Raw genomic sequence first — 17,047 nt, forward strand, 5'->3', positions numbered from 1 at the left:
GGTAGAGGTCTTATTAATGTTACAATTTAGGGCCGATGAAGGCAGCATTTTAACATTGCCTTCATATTATTATATCCTCAGATCTTAAATGTCTGTTAATTGCTGAACATGATGTAGTTTTACAGCCTTTTAGCGAGCTCTGAACCAGATTATATGTGACTGTGTGTTTAAGATTTCTTCCACACATCTGGCAATTGTATGCCAGTGCCAGCATTCAATTTACTGCAGAGTGACCTAAGTTTGATGGCAGGATGTACTGCTCAACCACTGAGATCAAAAAGCAAATGTGATGCTGGAAAAATATGATGTGTTTTAAGTAAATAATTAGAAAAAAATAAAAACACATAATTAAAAATATTAACCAAGAACAAATTGAAACCAATGTCTTGAATATTATTTACACAAAAAATCAAATTAGCTTAATTTCTGCCCAAACAATCTACTCTCAAGTTTTTCAATGATGGGTGGTGTTATTGACTCTGCTAGCAAACAACATTTAATTGACAATAGTATATTCATTGTTGTGCAGTTTTTGTTTTGCCTAGACTATTTGGCTCTTGGCCTCATCACAGCCTGGGTCCAAATGAGAACCAAAGATCAGATTGAGAGTGGTTTTCATCAAAGTGATATTTAATCAAATGTGGCGAGCCTCAACGGGCTGAAGTAAAAATGATGTCAATGGGCATCAAATGGAAAACAGTTCACTGCTATGAGTCATACCTTATGCAAAGGCAGATGGATGTTGTTGTTGGAAGTCAATCAATGCAGTCCCAGGGAATCATTGTAGTGTGGTATCTTGAGCTGGTTCACCAAGTGGTTCCAGGATAAGGGCCAAAGTGGATATGTTTATCAATGATCACATTATTTTCAATTTCATTTGGAGCTCCCCAAAAAATGAAGCAATTGCATGCCTACATGCAGTAGGACTGAGGCAATATTAAGCATGGGTTCATAAATGGCAGTTTCATGCCACAAGAATGTCAGCCAATGAATTCATAACAAGACAATTTTAACATTCAAAGGCTAAGTAGAGAATGGAAAGGAGAATCTTCATTGATCAGCAAGTCAGGTGACCCAGCTGCATACGCACAGTGACTGCAAGAGCAGGTCAAAGGTTGGAAGACATCTGGCACGAGGTTCAACCTCCTGACATTCTAAAGCTTTTTCACCATCTACTTGCCGGACTCTTTAGAATGGTTACGAAATACTTCCCACTTGCCTGTATTAGTGCTGCTCCAAATATCTCTTACAAAGTTTAACACTATCCAGGATAAAATAATTTTCTTAATTGGTACTTTATCGATCACCTAAATCACTGGACAACAGAGGGTGTAGTGTGCACCATTTATGAAGTGCACTACAGTTACCCATTTAGGTTTCTTGAATAGAACCTGCCAAATCTATGGACATCACCACCAATTAGATGAAAAACCCCTGAATATTCCTCTCCTATTTTGAATATATACATTTTGAATGTATGCATTTCAACATTTGACATGTCCTTCTGCACACCATTGGTGTATTGCATGGTTATTTGAGTTACTCTTGACTTCTTGTTAACTTGAACTAGTCTGGTCATTCTCCTCTGACCTCTCTCATTAATAATGCATTTTCACCCAGAGACCGCTGCTCACTGGATTTTATTTTTTGTTTTTCACACCATTCTCTGTAAACTCTAGAGGTTGTTAAAAATCCCAAGAGATCTGCAGCTTCTGAGATACTCAAACCACCCTCTCAGATGCCAACAACCATTCCAAGGTCAGAGTCACTTCGATCACATTTCTTCCCCATTCTGATGTTTGGTCTTTACAGCAAATTAACCTCTTGATCACTTCTGCAAGCTTTTATGCATTGAGTTGCTGCCATATGATTGGCTGATTAGCTATTTGCAGTAACGAGCAGGTGGGCAGATGTACCTAATAGAGTGGCCATCGAGTGTACATTTTGTTCTTATTTATCACTGGATCTAAAACTTGAAACTCCTTTTCAGGCAGCCTAGTGGGAATATTAGCATTGGAAGAACCTCCAACAATTCAAGATGGTACCTCATCACTGCCTTCTCAAGGGTGATTACAGATGGGCAAAACACGCTGGCCTTGCTACCAGTGCCACGATCTGAAAAAAATTAAATGTCAATCTTATTTACTTTTTAATACAAATAGACATCTATTACAGAATGTATTCAAACGCTTGTCCTGAAGATCATAATAATAGGAGATAGCTGTGGAGGCCAAGTCATTGGGTATTTTAAAACTGTGATCAATGGGTTCTTGATTAGCAAGGGTGTCAAAGGTTATGGGGAGAAGGCAGGAAAATGGAGTTCAGAGGGGTAATAAATCGGCCCTGATGGAATGGCAGAGCAAACTCGATGAGCAGAATGAATGGCCTAATTCTGCATCTATGCCTAATGGTACAAGGACCAATGAGAAGAAAGTTTCTAATATATGGTGTAGCAAAATCATAAAATAATTGAAAAAGAAAATAGTTTAAATTTCCCGTAAATACATTCCTTCCTTTATGATTCTGTTTTCAGGTTATTATACAGCTAATTCACGATTAACAAAAACACTGTTTCAAATCTTTTCTATTTAGAACATTGTTGTTTTTATTTATTTTAATACCATAGAGCAAAAGTGCTCTTCCTTCCATATGGCTCACGTTTAATTGTTTTATTCATGACATCACTGATATTTATTTGGCAATTGTTTTTATACACAGTCCCACATTTTTGAATTTACACTGTACATACAGTCATTCTACATTTGACATGCCCTTTCACAAGTTTTGACACAGCTTATGATATTTATGATTAACACACTGTCGTCCCAGTGCGCTGAAATCCCATTGATTCATTGCAGCGTACAAGCAATGTGCATCTCAGTTTTTGGATAACATTAACAGGGAAAAAAATTAGAGTTGTACACAATCAGCTGACACACAATAGCAAGCATATAGAGTTGTTGATTGGGGGTGTTTCTTTTTTTTCCAAAACTTTACTATGGATAGATGTATAGACTTAAATGTCAGGGACATCGCCAACATTAAGAACAGGAGAGTCAAATACAGCATTTTTTAAATTGTTATTCATGAGCCCCTTACATCATCTACTTTGTTTCTGTCCTGTCCTGCACCTATTTAAATATAATTTAAGTAGGTTATATTTAAGTTCTTGTTATTCTTTAATATTACATCATGAGAAAGAATACAAGGATTATGCATGTTGGAACCTCATCTATCATCAACCATAAAATAGAACAACATTTGTCAGCTTCAGTCAAGGTTAAACTAAATCATTGCAGAGCAAGGCTATTGCTGGAGGCAATAACCAACATGATCTCTAAATTACCAGACATTATCTTTGAAAATGGTCATAAATTCTTTTCAATATAATCTATTGTACCTATTCTAAAAGACTAAATTTTATGTCATATCACTGTGGCATCATGTCTGTAAAAGGGTGTGGAGACAAACTTTTCAATAATGTGAAAAAGTATATATCCTTAGTACTGAAAAAAACTTGAATTGCATTTTGGAGAACTCCACTTTTGGGAACACTCAAAACAATTCCATTGATAATATATAAAAATATTGGCATATCTTTTTGTTTCATTGCTTCAGCTGTTTCATCCTTAGAGGCACTCCCTCGAATGCTCTGATACACCTAGCAATGGCCTGATAAGACTGATCATCTATTTTTGCATTCCCCTTCAGGTTTTGGATTCAATTGCACCATCATCGGATGGTGAGGGATAGAAGTTATTTAAAGGGTGGGGGTGGATTCTATTTCTTCCAGATTAAATTTCATGGCACAATCTATCAATGGACTATTATCTACTCCTAACAGAGCTTTGTTGATGTGCTTAAATTCAATCTCTCAAAGTATAGGAAACAGAATATATGTTATTTTGATAAAACTTTGCCCATTACATCTTCAGTTATCATTTGCATCAGAATTTGTAACAAATTGTTGTTAATCACATCTTATAATCTCCTCAGCAAAGATGTACAAATAGTCTGTTTTGTTCTGTTTATGTTAATATTTCCATAACATCATATACCCTTATTACTAAAGTGTTGATAGACACAAAAAGTCATTTCATCAATGTACAAAAGTTGCATCCATTTTATCAGCAAATGCACCCCAGATACCATACAAGCAATTGCATGTAAAGTGACTGTGCTGAACTACTTACATCAAACATTAGATTAGTTTTACAGAGGCATTCTGATTAACAAGTTAAGTTTTTTTGTTAGAGCTACAGATATGTTTTCTCCATCCTGTTGCATTTGTAGAAAATGTCCTAATAAGACTAATGGGGGTATTGCATGGTTCTATCTATATATACAAGATTTGGCATAGAGCCTGCATAGGCAATACCAAGAACTCCCAAAGGATTTTTCACTTATCTGATTAGATAGTATTTGATTTAAGTTATAAGAATCTAAAGAGGTTACATACAATTTATGAAGAGTTTGCCTAATGGATATTTAGTAGAATATGTATCATGTGTTAGAATCCATAGGAGCCAATAATAGTGTTATGAATTTGTACACTACAATCATTTCATTGTTGATTTATTAGGCTATAGTCATTCTAAAGAGCTTTATCTCTCTGGCCTACTAAATTCTGACGATGGCCCTGGCAGAGATAGAGTAAAGTTCACAGATGTCGAGAAACAACTACAATGAGTTTTCACATTTATATACTAGATCTACAAACACTTACACATTTTTAAAACACTAAGACACTAGAAAGATACAGACAAAAAACTCCAGTTTTTACATAGAGGCAGGAAAATATAGTACAATGCAGAATAATGCTAATTTTGCAGTAATTGTCAAATTTCTCAGAAGACAACTCCTTATCCCATAAGACCTTAACCTGGTAATAAGAATGAAGGTTCACATATTTAATGGAAATACAGTATTTAGATTGAACCTTCTGGATATGGTGGTCAGAATGAGAATCAAATATGCAAATCATAAATGAGAATTCCAAATTTGGATGTTGTGTCATTTCTTGGATCACTCCCATTTTGTCAAACAGCTTTGATCTATTTCGGCTCCTTAAATGGTTAGGCTGGAACTGTGATATAGTTATTAAGAAATTACATCCCAAAAACAAAAAATGGAATTCATATCCTGCAGAAGTATGTTTACAAGAAAGTGAATCTTTAGCAAAAAGTCTGAATGATGTTCAGATAGACATACCATACAGGAAGAGGAAGAATTAGGGGAAAATGTTTTTTAAAATTCTATTTAGTCTTAAATATATATTTAATAAATGATGGGGAAAATGACAGGAGGTAGTTAGCTTGACAGTGAATTTGCTATAAAAAATTATTGAACTGCAAAATATTGTCCACGTAGGGAAATGCTTTGCTGAGGTGAGTGTATTTTATGACCTGGGATATTAGCCAATTAATTGCCATGTTTATTTTGTCCACTGGAGGTCAGACTCAAGCAGATGTGTGCCTCAAACTGATCCCAGTTGGTGTTGCTAAACACACTATGAAGTCACATCAATACTCGTATGCATCTTTGCAAATTTGTTCCGCTGAAGTCTCAGAAGGCTCAGCAAAATGTATTTACGTAACTACCGGTCATTTTCCCTTGATTTCCATTTTCAAATGACAGTAGTGAAATGCAGATAAACCCAACATCCATTTCCAATCAAAGCACAAGATGCACATCCAGACCAGGTTAACATATTATGGAGAAGAGCAGAAAGAGAAGAAGTATGCTTTTCATTGGAAGAATCTTTGCAAATTGTCTATGTGGATCCAAGTTAAAGAAACCGAATATTCTGAAAACCAATAATTTTCAAGAATAATGCCCAGTTCTGCGTGGGTAGAAATATTTTGCTGTTGTGTTGCCATATGTTGCTGAATGTTTTCAGTTCTCAGGAACATTTAGTTGCATTTCCCCGCTGAGAGCAATAATCATCAGATTTCTGCTGATAGCTTGCATCAACAATTTTCTGTCAATGATCTTGCAGTTTAAATAAAGGACTGGGTTAATAGGCAGTTCTTGCAACCTCACTGAGATGGAAAAGAGGTGATATTAGATCGTTGCCTTTCTCAACTCAATCAGATTCCTTTCATGAAAAAGGAGAAAAGGAAAAATCATGTAAACACTCAGCAAGTCATGAAAAATCTGTGGAAGGATTAACAAAAGTTAACATTTCAAATAAAGACCTTTCAATGGAATGTTCAAACTTCCACCCAAAATCAAACTTCCAGCCAAAAAGTTAATTGGTCCTGTCAATTAATTTCTCTTTGGAAATGCTTTTTGAGAAGCACCTAGATGTGCTTTTTTTATTCTGTACAGTGTTCCAATGAAGGGTCTTTGACCTGAAACGTAAACTCTTTCCACACCTGCTTGGCCTACTGTGTGTGTACAATATGCCGATTTTTATTTCAGATTTCCAACACCTGCAGTTTAAAAAAAAATCAGTCACTTAAAAAAGAAATGCTTGATGGACAGCTGATATGATAATAGAAATCAGCCTGTTGTATTGTGAGGATAAACAATCAACAATAGGGAAATTTAGTCCTGCCCTGGAAACTGGCGTTGTGTTCAATACAATAGCACGAACAATGTACAGTTAGTGGGTTGGAGTGATCCCCATTTGCTAATATTGGTAACAAAAAAATCAGACTGCTTTAACTTTGTATTTAATTTTCATAAAGCAATAGTGTGCAAGGAAGAATTTACAGCAATATTGCATCAAAGGAGAAAGTCCAAACCTGACAACCAAGTTCACTATGGCTAATAGATGATATAATTTGGCAAGTGCAATATTATGATCAGATATTTCTTCATAGCTGCCTCTACAATTTCTGTCATACTTAAAAACCAGGAGAGGAGTACAGGGGTTGCTTTGAGGAAATCCCTAGCCTATTTTTCACTATTCATTACAAAACCAAACTCTGAAGGAATTAAATGTGAAATAAATGTTAGGATCATTGTGAAATTGTACTAATAGTTATGCATTCATATTCAGCTCTGAATTTACAAACTCAGTTGAAATATTTTATATATACTTCAAACTACAAGAGGCACACTGCATATTTTACAAACATGAGGTCAAAGGCCATTTAGGTTTCAAATGACACTCTACAGGGTTTTAGTTGCATAATCAATTCTTTTCAACTGTTCTAATTAATATTTTGATTTTAGAAATTAATTAAGAAAGATATCCAAGGTAATAATACATGAATGTTGTGGTCTGCATCTGAAACTTGCTTCCATTGGCTTCAATGGAATTAGTTTTCCATTGACCAAAGATAAATTTCTAAATAATTCATTTCATCTAAGAAAAGAATGCACAATAAGATTACTTTGCATACAGAAAGATATGTAAAATGATGTAATTATTTTAATGTCTGTATATTCTTCACTTAAAATTACTTATAGTGCAGTTACAGTTTAAATTTTTCTGGGTTTGCATAATATGGTACTGGCAAATATACAACAACCATCTTATTCTAATTACTCATAAATCTAAAATAACTTACTTTAATCAAAATGTTTGATGTTTCATATTACTGTTAATAAATATGTTTGGACATGGGGAATATGTCATTAGAGCATGGAAATGGAAGTATACTGTACGAGTCAACAGTTTTCATTTCTTTGGGACACTACTTACAATTGGCAACATGCTCAGTCAAAATCACCACAATACTGAAATCTACAGCCATGAGATGATATGCAGTCTCGAATGATATAACATTAGCAGGAAGGTTTGCAGATGGTGATTGAACTCTGCATTCCCATCATAAGCCCCTCTATTCCTTTCTAAATAAAACATCGTCCATTGAAAACAATTAAAAATACAACTTACTGATTTAATGAACATCAAAGGAATGGAATTATTTTACATTATGTCTATAAACACCTTGATGAACTAAGTGTCCTTGTTTGCCATGAGCATTATCTCATAATTTTACTAAAATGACAGATTTGATCATTTATTGTGACAGAAGACTTTCAATTGGCTTAGTTCGATAAAAAGGAGGATAAATCTGAAAAGTGGTTACATCCCAGCTAAATACCCCCCAAACCCCACTGTCAGACTAATGCAGCTGTTCCTTGTTGGTCCCTCAGCCATTCAAACAATCATGTGCTGCAGCCTTATTGAACACGTAACTTTAAGTAGAAATTAGTTTAGTCTGGAAAGCAAAATTTTAATAGGATGGAATGTCATGGGAAAGCAAAGAGGAAGTACTGGTGTGTAACAGGTTGTTTGTCTAATCAACAGATTTTGTTATCCAAACATTTAACTTGACCACTGCCTTTGGGCACCAAACAAAATCCAGTGGATGGCTTTACCTAATCACATGAGCACCTGGTTCCTTGTGTCAGGGAGCCGGAGTCCCACAAGGCCTCCACAGACTAGCACCGTGGATGCCAACAGAATCGGGATTGATTTGGTTATACCAACCAAGGAACCAAAAATTAAATTTCCAAGTACAGTTGCGGCTTTGCACAGGGCATTCAAGAATCCAAATCCTGTGGCTCTGTTTAAAAGAAATAAAAAGAGTATTATTTTCAATTAAATATACTCACAAGAGCTGAAGCAGAAATTAATTTACTGCAAGTACATATATCGAAGTTGTTCTGGGTCATTCAAAGTTACACTTTTATTTAAAGGAAAGGTTAAAGTTAAAAGGCCATGGTTAATTTAGTCTCCATAAAGATGACTGTTGATCAAATGATTAGATTTTGGCTGCCCCTATTCAGACAACACTGAGTTTTTCACCTTGTTATCAGTTTTTACATATTACGTGGCACAGAAATAGAGCATGTAGACCAACTGTTCCAGGCTGGTGTGGGCAAATAACATCATTCCTTTTAATTTTATGGTTTGGTGCATTCTAAGGAGTTAGTGGACAGTGTGACTGGCCACTTGCCTGACACCAAAAGCAAAAAACCTGGATCATTTTGATGGCTAAGCTTCTCTAAAAATTCAAGTAAAATTGCATGCCGGTTAATGGTGGGAATGTTGGTTGGGTCTATGTAAAGCAGAGGTTCCCAAACTGGCATCCACACATGGAAGGAGTCTGTGGCATAAAAAAAGTTTGGAAACCCTTGACTTAAAGTAACTCAATCCTCTTAAAGTAATTTAAATCTGTAATGTCTAATATTTTCCCATGTTATTTTCTGTGACACTTTTCTTGAAAGGCCTCTGCAGTACAGCTGTGAACGCTTTTATGAAGCACAAGAGGATCTGGATATAGAGGGGAAGGATTCTTCATCTGCATTAAACAATGTACTAATCAACGTGAGATAAATGGAGCGAATTTGAAAAATAATGTGCAACTGCCACTATACTCTGTAGGTAGTAATGTATTTCAATATGAGTAATTTAATATTTCACTTTGACAGCAAAATGGGACTCATGTCTAACAATCTCTTTTACTCATGGTGATGTCTGGTCCATCCATTTCCTGCGACTTTGCACACAACCTTACTCAATGGACAGCATAAGTACTTCCCGCTGAAACTCCAAAGATTTCTCTTCTAACTAACCAGGCAGCACACTGAGACAACACTCCTCATCAGTCTTGCCTCACAAGAAGCAAATGACATTTAGCTTCTTGTTGGTAACAATTAGAAAACCCTAGCAACTGGTTTCGTGTTTGTCTTACTCCCATACAGGAGAAGGCTACATACCATCCATGCCAGTACCACCAGATCCAAAAACAATTACTTTCCACAAGTAGTAAGGTTAATCAACACCTCCACTTACTAACCCACCCCTCCCCCATCACTACATTATCGTTTCCTGTCAGAGTCACCTTATGTACAAACACTACAGTTGCAAGCATCACTTTATGTACACAAATCAAAGTAGAGGCTATCTTATGTATTTACATGCATAGTTATTGTTTTTCAATTATTGTGTTCTTTATCTTACTGTGTTTTTCGTGCAGCATTGGATCTGGAGTAACAATTACTTTGATCTACTTTACACTTGTGTACTGGAAATGCCACTGAACAATCTTGAATGCTGAATGTTGAGGTCACCACCTTGCACATTACCATCTTCCCAGCATGCTGAGACCTTGTTCCTTTACGCCCCACCACGCATGCCATATAATACATCTGCACAATCCTTTGCAAGAGTGATGACGAATTCCCGCATCTTCCTCAGGGCAAGCTGGCTCACAATGAAAGACACGAGTAGAAAGGTGAGATTTCTAGGAAATTCTCTCACAGATGAAAGGGGAAGCCTGGGTTAGGCAGTTGGAGAAATATCAGGGATTTGGAACCGATGAGGCTGGAGGCCAGTCACAGTTGGGTGTCTCCCTTTCACAAGTACTTTCTCATTTTATGAGAATCAGCATGCAGGTAAGAGCAGTCACCTACAGCTGGAATATTGCATAATCAGGTGCAATCACAGAACCTTCCTGTTATGTGACTAGTGGATTTCTCTTTCGTACTTAGTGGCTTTAGCTGTGGTGTAAAACTGATGGGGCAGGACCACACTTAGTACGAGGTAAGGTTCTAATCACTAGAGTGTTTCCAACTTGATATCAATTAAAGTAAAAGTAAATTTATCATCAAAGCATGTGATGTCACCATGTACTACCTAGAGTTTCATTTTCTTCTAGGCATTTACTGGAAAACAAAGAAATACAATATAATTTATGAAAAACTACACGTAAACAAAGTCTGACAAATAACCAATGTGCAAAAGAAGATAAATTGTGCAAATTTTTAAAAATAATAATGCCGAGAACATGAATTGTGGAGTCCTTGAAAGTGAATCAGTTCAGGTTGTGGTGAGTGAAGTTATCCACTCCAGTTCAGGAGCCTGATGGTTGTAGGGTAATAGCTGAAGCTGGAGGTGTGAGACCGAAGGCTTCTGTACTTCCTGCCCAATGGTAGTAGTGAGAAGAGAGCACGGCCTGGATGGAGGGTGTCCTTGATGATGGATGTTGTTTACTTGTGGCTGTACTCCATGGGATGAGCCTGTGATGGACTGGGCTATGTCTACAATTTTCTGTAGACTTGACTTGTTGTGATGTGGCTTTTGCCAAAGCGGCAGAAGTGATGAGCCCCCCTGCACTGCTTCATTGAATACAAGACATGGCCAACAGCAACAAAGTTAGTTGAGGAGTTCTTGCTGAGGCAGTCATTCATTCCAGATTCCCAGGGCACAAACATGATGTTTTCTTTCTTCAATCAATATTTCAAACTTCAGTTCTTCGGAGCTGACTTTGATCAAGGACCAGGGCTCTACAATGCCATATTTGGGGATATGCTACCTTGTTCTTCCTCTCAGTCTGCCCACTCACAGGCTCCAACCCCCAGCACCTCTTTATCAAACTGAAGGTTGTAAACTCGAACCAATGTGGGAGACGACAGTCTTATCCATCCACTGCCAGGTCTGGCCTGACTAGCAACAAGTCCTGTTTGTGTTTGCCAAATCTGGTCACTAGGCCAGGATTATCTTGGACTATGAAGCTAACACCTAGCTTCTTTACACCATGACAAAATCTGCTTAAACCCACTGTCACCTTGTCACATTCAGCAAAGATGGAGCAAATCAAGAACCTCTTCGTCACTAACAGCATTTGATCAGCTGCCAAGCCTGCTTTGTCCCTTCCCCCTAACAGAGCAGTAAGATTCCTATGGTTCTTCTAGCCCCACCCCAAATCTTTCTCTGCTTTCTCCCTTATTCTCCCTCAGGCATTCTGATCCATGAACCCCTGGGTTGGGCTCTATCAATCATATTTCCATTTTACTCCTGACTACCCAATTACTTTCTCAGGCCTCCACATTTTATGGTATTGGTAACTATACTTTCTATTCAGCCATATTCTCCTCCCTTTTAAACCAGACACCATCAGCTCAATAAAAAGATAACAATTGTCCTTTGAATTTCCAAATTTTCTTCCCAATATTTTATTCCAACTCATTGAATCTCAATCGAATTCATGTCCATCCTACCAGATATCCTTGTCTAAGCCCCTTCATTGAGGATTCCCTCTCCTCCAATAACACCTAAATAGTTTTGATCAAAATTGTTCTGTGGTTTTAACGAAGGTTATTCTTCCTTCTTTATCCTTCTCAACTTGCCAGCAGTTTTGGTACAGTTGACTACTTTAAGCTCTTAAAAGAACTTTACACGTTCAGCTCATTGAAAACTCTTGTGTCGTTTTTCAGTTCATAGCCGTCCATTTGTAGTCAGTAAGGCAGCAGCAATATTTTTTCTTCCACCCTATCTCTTTGGAGCTGCTCAATAATTCATCTTCATTCTCTTTCTATTTTTCATCCACATGGTTCCCCTCTACAACAACCTCAGCACAGAGTCAGTTTTCAGATCTTCTAATGACATCCAGTGACACCAGCTTCAATGACTCCAAACTGGCAGAAGCTTTGTCTAACAAAGGCTTGGGAACAAAGGGTTCCATCTTCTTCAAATATCATGTTGGAACCAATACCATTGCTTTTTATTGGAAGGTATTCTCCAGCTGTGGGACAACCACTTGGTAATTAAGTTTAATTGGCTGACAAAATATCATGGGAGGAGACTCACTGAAGTAGTATAAATATTGGTTGATCACCCTGGTGCAGATTATAAAAACAGATTAAAAGCCAGCAGGATTAAAATAAAAGCAGATACACCCAAAGTAGTTGCATATTTATAGATTGCACCTTCTTTCTAGTCTACTCTAAGATGCCATTGGGTGAGATTAATGAGTGAAAGACATTCCCACTCCACCCCAGTGGATTTGGAGGAACAGAATCACATCTGTCTGTTGAAGCTATATCTTTGAAAGAGTCATCCATTTAAGAATTACCACAGAATTTGCTTCCATCACAGGTTCAGACAGAGCATATTATAGATTAATGGGAAACAGTTTGTGGAAAAACTTACAGCTGGTTTTCACAGAGTGAGATTCCATATACAGGAATGTGATAATGACCAGGTGGCCTGGTAGCTTTACAGTACCAGTGACCTGAGTTCAATTCCTGCCACTGTTTGTAAGGAGTCTGTAAGTTCTTCCTGTGACCATGTCAATTTCTTCCGGGTGCTCTGGTTTCCTCCCACAGTCCAAAGACCTACTGGTTGGTAGGTTACTTGGTCACAGTAAATTGTCCCCTAATTAGGCTAGAGTTAAATCAGGAGTTGCTGGGTGGTGCAGCTTGAAGTGTCAGAAGGGTCTACTCTGCACCTTATCTCAATAAATAAAATAAATAAAGAATAAAAATAGTAGTGGGAGTTCAGTAATTTGCTTACTCTTCAAAATAGTGGTAAGAGACTTCTAACATTGACAAAAGTGTGGAAGGAGTTCTTAGTGTACTTCTCATTCAAAGACAGCTCCTACAACCCTCTGTTCTGCACTCGAGTGACAGCCAACATTTTGTACACATTACTGCTGCAGGACTTAAATCACAGCCTTCTGAATTGGTAACTGGTTCAGCAATTAGTGGAATTTATGCGACACTACCTTTGAATGCACCAGAAGCAAAGGACCTTTATGCAGACCTTTTTTCCTCAGTGATATGGAAGTTAGATATGAAAACAAAGCTGCATTTATGCAGAAAGACACTTGAAACACCAATGTAATCAAATTAAATCTTGTACCCTGAATGAGCTTTACATTGTGAATGTGATTTTGGTGGACTGATATTAATTCCAGTATGGGGAGTAGCTATTATTTTAACTGCATTTTCTCACAGAATTATAATGATAAGGCATAATGGTAAAATTAGATTAGCAATCACAATGGTGCTGTTCATTGGGCAATACGATCAAAAGCTTTAGATTTTGTTATTTCCACAAAGTACAGCTGCTTTTCAGGAGGTTCAGGTCACTTAAATGCCAAGGCCCACGATTTGCTAACCCACATCCTATTTTGAAAGATGCGTAATCTCAGGGAATGACATGTTTGCAAAAACAAAATAGGTTGTAAACCCACCTCCTGTCAGTTGGCAGAAGTTCTACAGTGATCACATCGAGAGAGTTCCATGCTGAAATGGTCAGCCCATTGTACAGGCACAGCATTCCAATCATCATGGCTTCACTGGTCCCAAACCACAGGAAAAAGCAGCTGATCCCAGACAAGACCATGGAGCCACCTGCAGAGGTTGATGAGGTAATAAGGATCAATGACAGAAAATGCTGAAATATATAAATCAACATACATAAGGAGCAAAAAACAGAGTAACTTGCAAGGCTAGAAATTATTTTAATAAGAACAATGATAATTCACAAGACGTACAAACAAGCTGGATGAACTCAGCAGGTCGGGCAGCATCTGTTGAAATGAGCAGTCAACGTTTCGGACCAAGACCCTTCATCAGGACTGAAGTAGGAGGGGGCAGGGGCCCTATAAAGAAGGTGGGGGGAGGGTGGAATGTGCCAGGTGAAAAACCAATCAGAGGATAGAACAAGGGGTGGGGGAGGGGAAGGGGGGTCTTGTTTGTACGTCTTGATTTGACCACAGCATCTGCAGTATACTTTGTGTTTATGATAATTCACAATCCCGCCTAAATGTGAGAAAGTAAGACTTCCATCTATGCTACACTTTGCAAGACGTCAATGGTCCTAAAATGTATTATAACCAGTGAAGCACTTATTAACTCATATTCACTGTATTTATGTAGGAAACATGGAACCCAATTAACACACAAATTATGCCCCCCAAATTATGATGATGCATGAAAGATTAATGCTGGCCAGAACACTGGAAGTAACTTCTCCACTCTTTTTCAAAACCTTATCCATTCACTAGGCAGGACAAACAGGCTCCAACCTGAAAGTCAACCAATCAGCAGTGCAGTGTTCCTGTGGTACTGCATTGCAGTGTCAAGATGAATTTGTGACCATCTCTGGTGAAAGATATGGATGAATAATTTTCTGATAATAGATATGAATTTGCAGCCAACAGTTGAGAACAGGTGAGAAAAAAATACTTATTTAATACTGCAAGCTAATGAGATGTTACTTTAATGAAATACAGCCTAAAATGAGCAAAATATCCACATTATTTTACATCACATCATTTTCCTGCACTTGTGATCTCTAAATTTACTCTTTGCTGATAAGCAATAGTGCACTATTTCCAATGTTTCTGCTACAGTTACCTGAGAGTCTGCATAAGCAGCTTGAGGTGTCCCATTTCGATATTCCTACTACCTCATCTAGCTTTTACCGTCTAACCCTGGCATTTTGACTAGAGATTTACAAGGCCCTTATTGTTGGCTTTCCAAAGAGGCACACTGATCATTGCTGAATGTATAGAGCCCAGTAAGTGAAAGTAAAAAGGTGGTTAAGTCCCCAGGGTCTGATGGAATATATGTCAGAATAATGAGCAAAGCAAGTGAGGATATCTTTGGGGCTTTCACAAAGATCTTTGTATTTCCCTAACAACAGGTTGGGTCCCAGAGGACTGGAGAGTAGAAAACATTATGCCTTTGTTCAAGAAAGGATACAAGGATAATCTATGTAATTGTAGGCCAGAAAGCCTCACGTCAATGGTAGGGAAGCTACTGAAGAGGTTATTGAGGGATAAGATTTATGTACGTTGGCCTGTTTACAGAAAGTCCATAAGACCATATCACATAGAAGCAGAATTAGGCCATTCAGCCCATTGAGTCTGCTCTGCCATTCTATCATGATTGATCCCAGATCTCACTCAACACCATGCACCTGCCTTCTCGCCATATCCTTTGATGTCCGAACCGATCAGGAAATTATCAATTTCTGCCTTAAATATACCCATGCACTTGGCCCCCACCTCAGTTTGTGGCAGAGTATTCCACAAATTCACCTCTCTGGCTAAAAAAAGTCCTCCTTACCTCTGTTCTAAAAGGACACCCCTCAATTTTGAGGCTGAGCCCTCGAGTTCTGGATACCACAACCAGAGGAGACATCATTGACCCTATCTAGTCCTTTTAACATTCAGTAGGTTTCAATGAGATCCACCTGCATTCTTCTAAATTCCAGTGAGTATAGGCCCAAAGCTGCCAAACGCTCCTCATTTGTTAACCCTTTCGTTCCTGGAATTATCCTTGTGAACTTCCTCTGGACTCTCTCTAATGACAACACATCCTTTCTGAGATATAGGACCCAATACTGTTGAAAATAGTCTAAGTGTGGCCAGACTAGTGTCTTTTAAAGCCTCAGCGTTTTCTCCTTGCTTTTATATTCTATTCCCTTTGAAATAAATGCCACATTGCATTTGTCTTCTTTACCATGGACTCAACCTATAAATTAACCTTCTGCGTGTCTTGCACAAGGATTCCCAAGTCCCTCTGCACCTCCGGTGTTTGAATCTTCTCCTCATTTAGATAATAGTCTGCACTATTGTTCCTTTTATCAAAATGCAGTAATCGTATTGCTTCCTCACCACTACCTACCCCTCCACCTATCTTCGTAGCATTGGGAAACTTTGCCACAAAGCCATCAATTCCATTATCCAAATTATTGACAAACAATGTGAAAAGTATGGTCCCTGTACTGACTCCTGAGGAACACCATTTGTCACTGGCAGCCAACTAGAAAAGGTTCCCTTTTTTCCCCACTCGCTGCCTCCTACCTGTCAGCTATTCCTCTAACCAAGCCAGTATCTTTGCTGTAATGCCATAGGATTTTATCTTGTTAAGCAGCCTCATGTGTGGCACCTTATCAAATGCCTTCTGAAATCCAAGTAAACGACATCCACTCCTCTCCTTTGTCCACCCTGCTTGTTACTTCCTCAAAGTACTCGAGCAGATTTGTCAGGCAAGATTCCCCTTGATAAAACCATGCTGACTTTGACTTATTTTATCATTAGTCTCCAAGTACCCCAAAACCTCATCCTTAATAATAGACTCCCAACACTTCTCCAACCACTGAGGTGAGGTTAGACTAACTGGCCTATAATTTCCTTTCTTTTGCCATCCTCCCTTCTTAAAGAGTGGAGTGACATTTGCAATCTTCCAGTCCTCCAGGACCATGCCAGAATCAAGAGATTCTTGAAAGATCATGACCAATGCATCTGTTATCTCTTCAACAACCTCTCTCAGGACACTGGGATGTAGT

General features: G+C 38.0%; 1 protein-coding gene across 7 annotated transcripts in view; it reads right to left on the reverse strand.

Annotated features, from left to right (window-relative positions):
• Positions 1-2,592: 2,592 nt before the first annotated feature.
• The window catches only part of sv2ca (synaptic vesicle glycoprotein 2Ca), a 183,573-nt gene continuing 169,118 nt past the window's right edge, over positions 2,593-17,047 (reverse strand). For 5 of the 7 annotated variants that reach the window (XM_073048263.1, XM_073048260.1, XM_073048261.1 and 2 more), the window contains exons 13-14: positions 13,941-14,100; positions 2,593-8,525 (exon numbers count right to left, since the gene is read on the reverse strand). In XM_073048263.1, coding sequence (XP_072904364.1) covers positions 8,342-8,525; positions 13,941-14,100 — 344 coding nt within the window. In that variant the 3' untranslated portion in view covers positions 2,593-8,341. The remainder of the gene's footprint in view (positions 8,526-13,940; positions 14,101-17,047) is intronic. The other 2 variants (XM_073048266.1, XM_073048264.1) reach the window with 2 other exon arrangements.

The sequence above is a fragment of the Hemitrygon akajei genome, chromosome 6 (assembly GCF_048418815.1).
Source record: "Hemitrygon akajei chromosome 6, sHemAka1.3, whole genome shotgun sequence".
NCBI classification, from domain to species: domain Eukaryota; kingdom Metazoa; phylum Chordata; class Chondrichthyes; order Myliobatiformes; family Dasyatidae; genus Hemitrygon; species Hemitrygon akajei.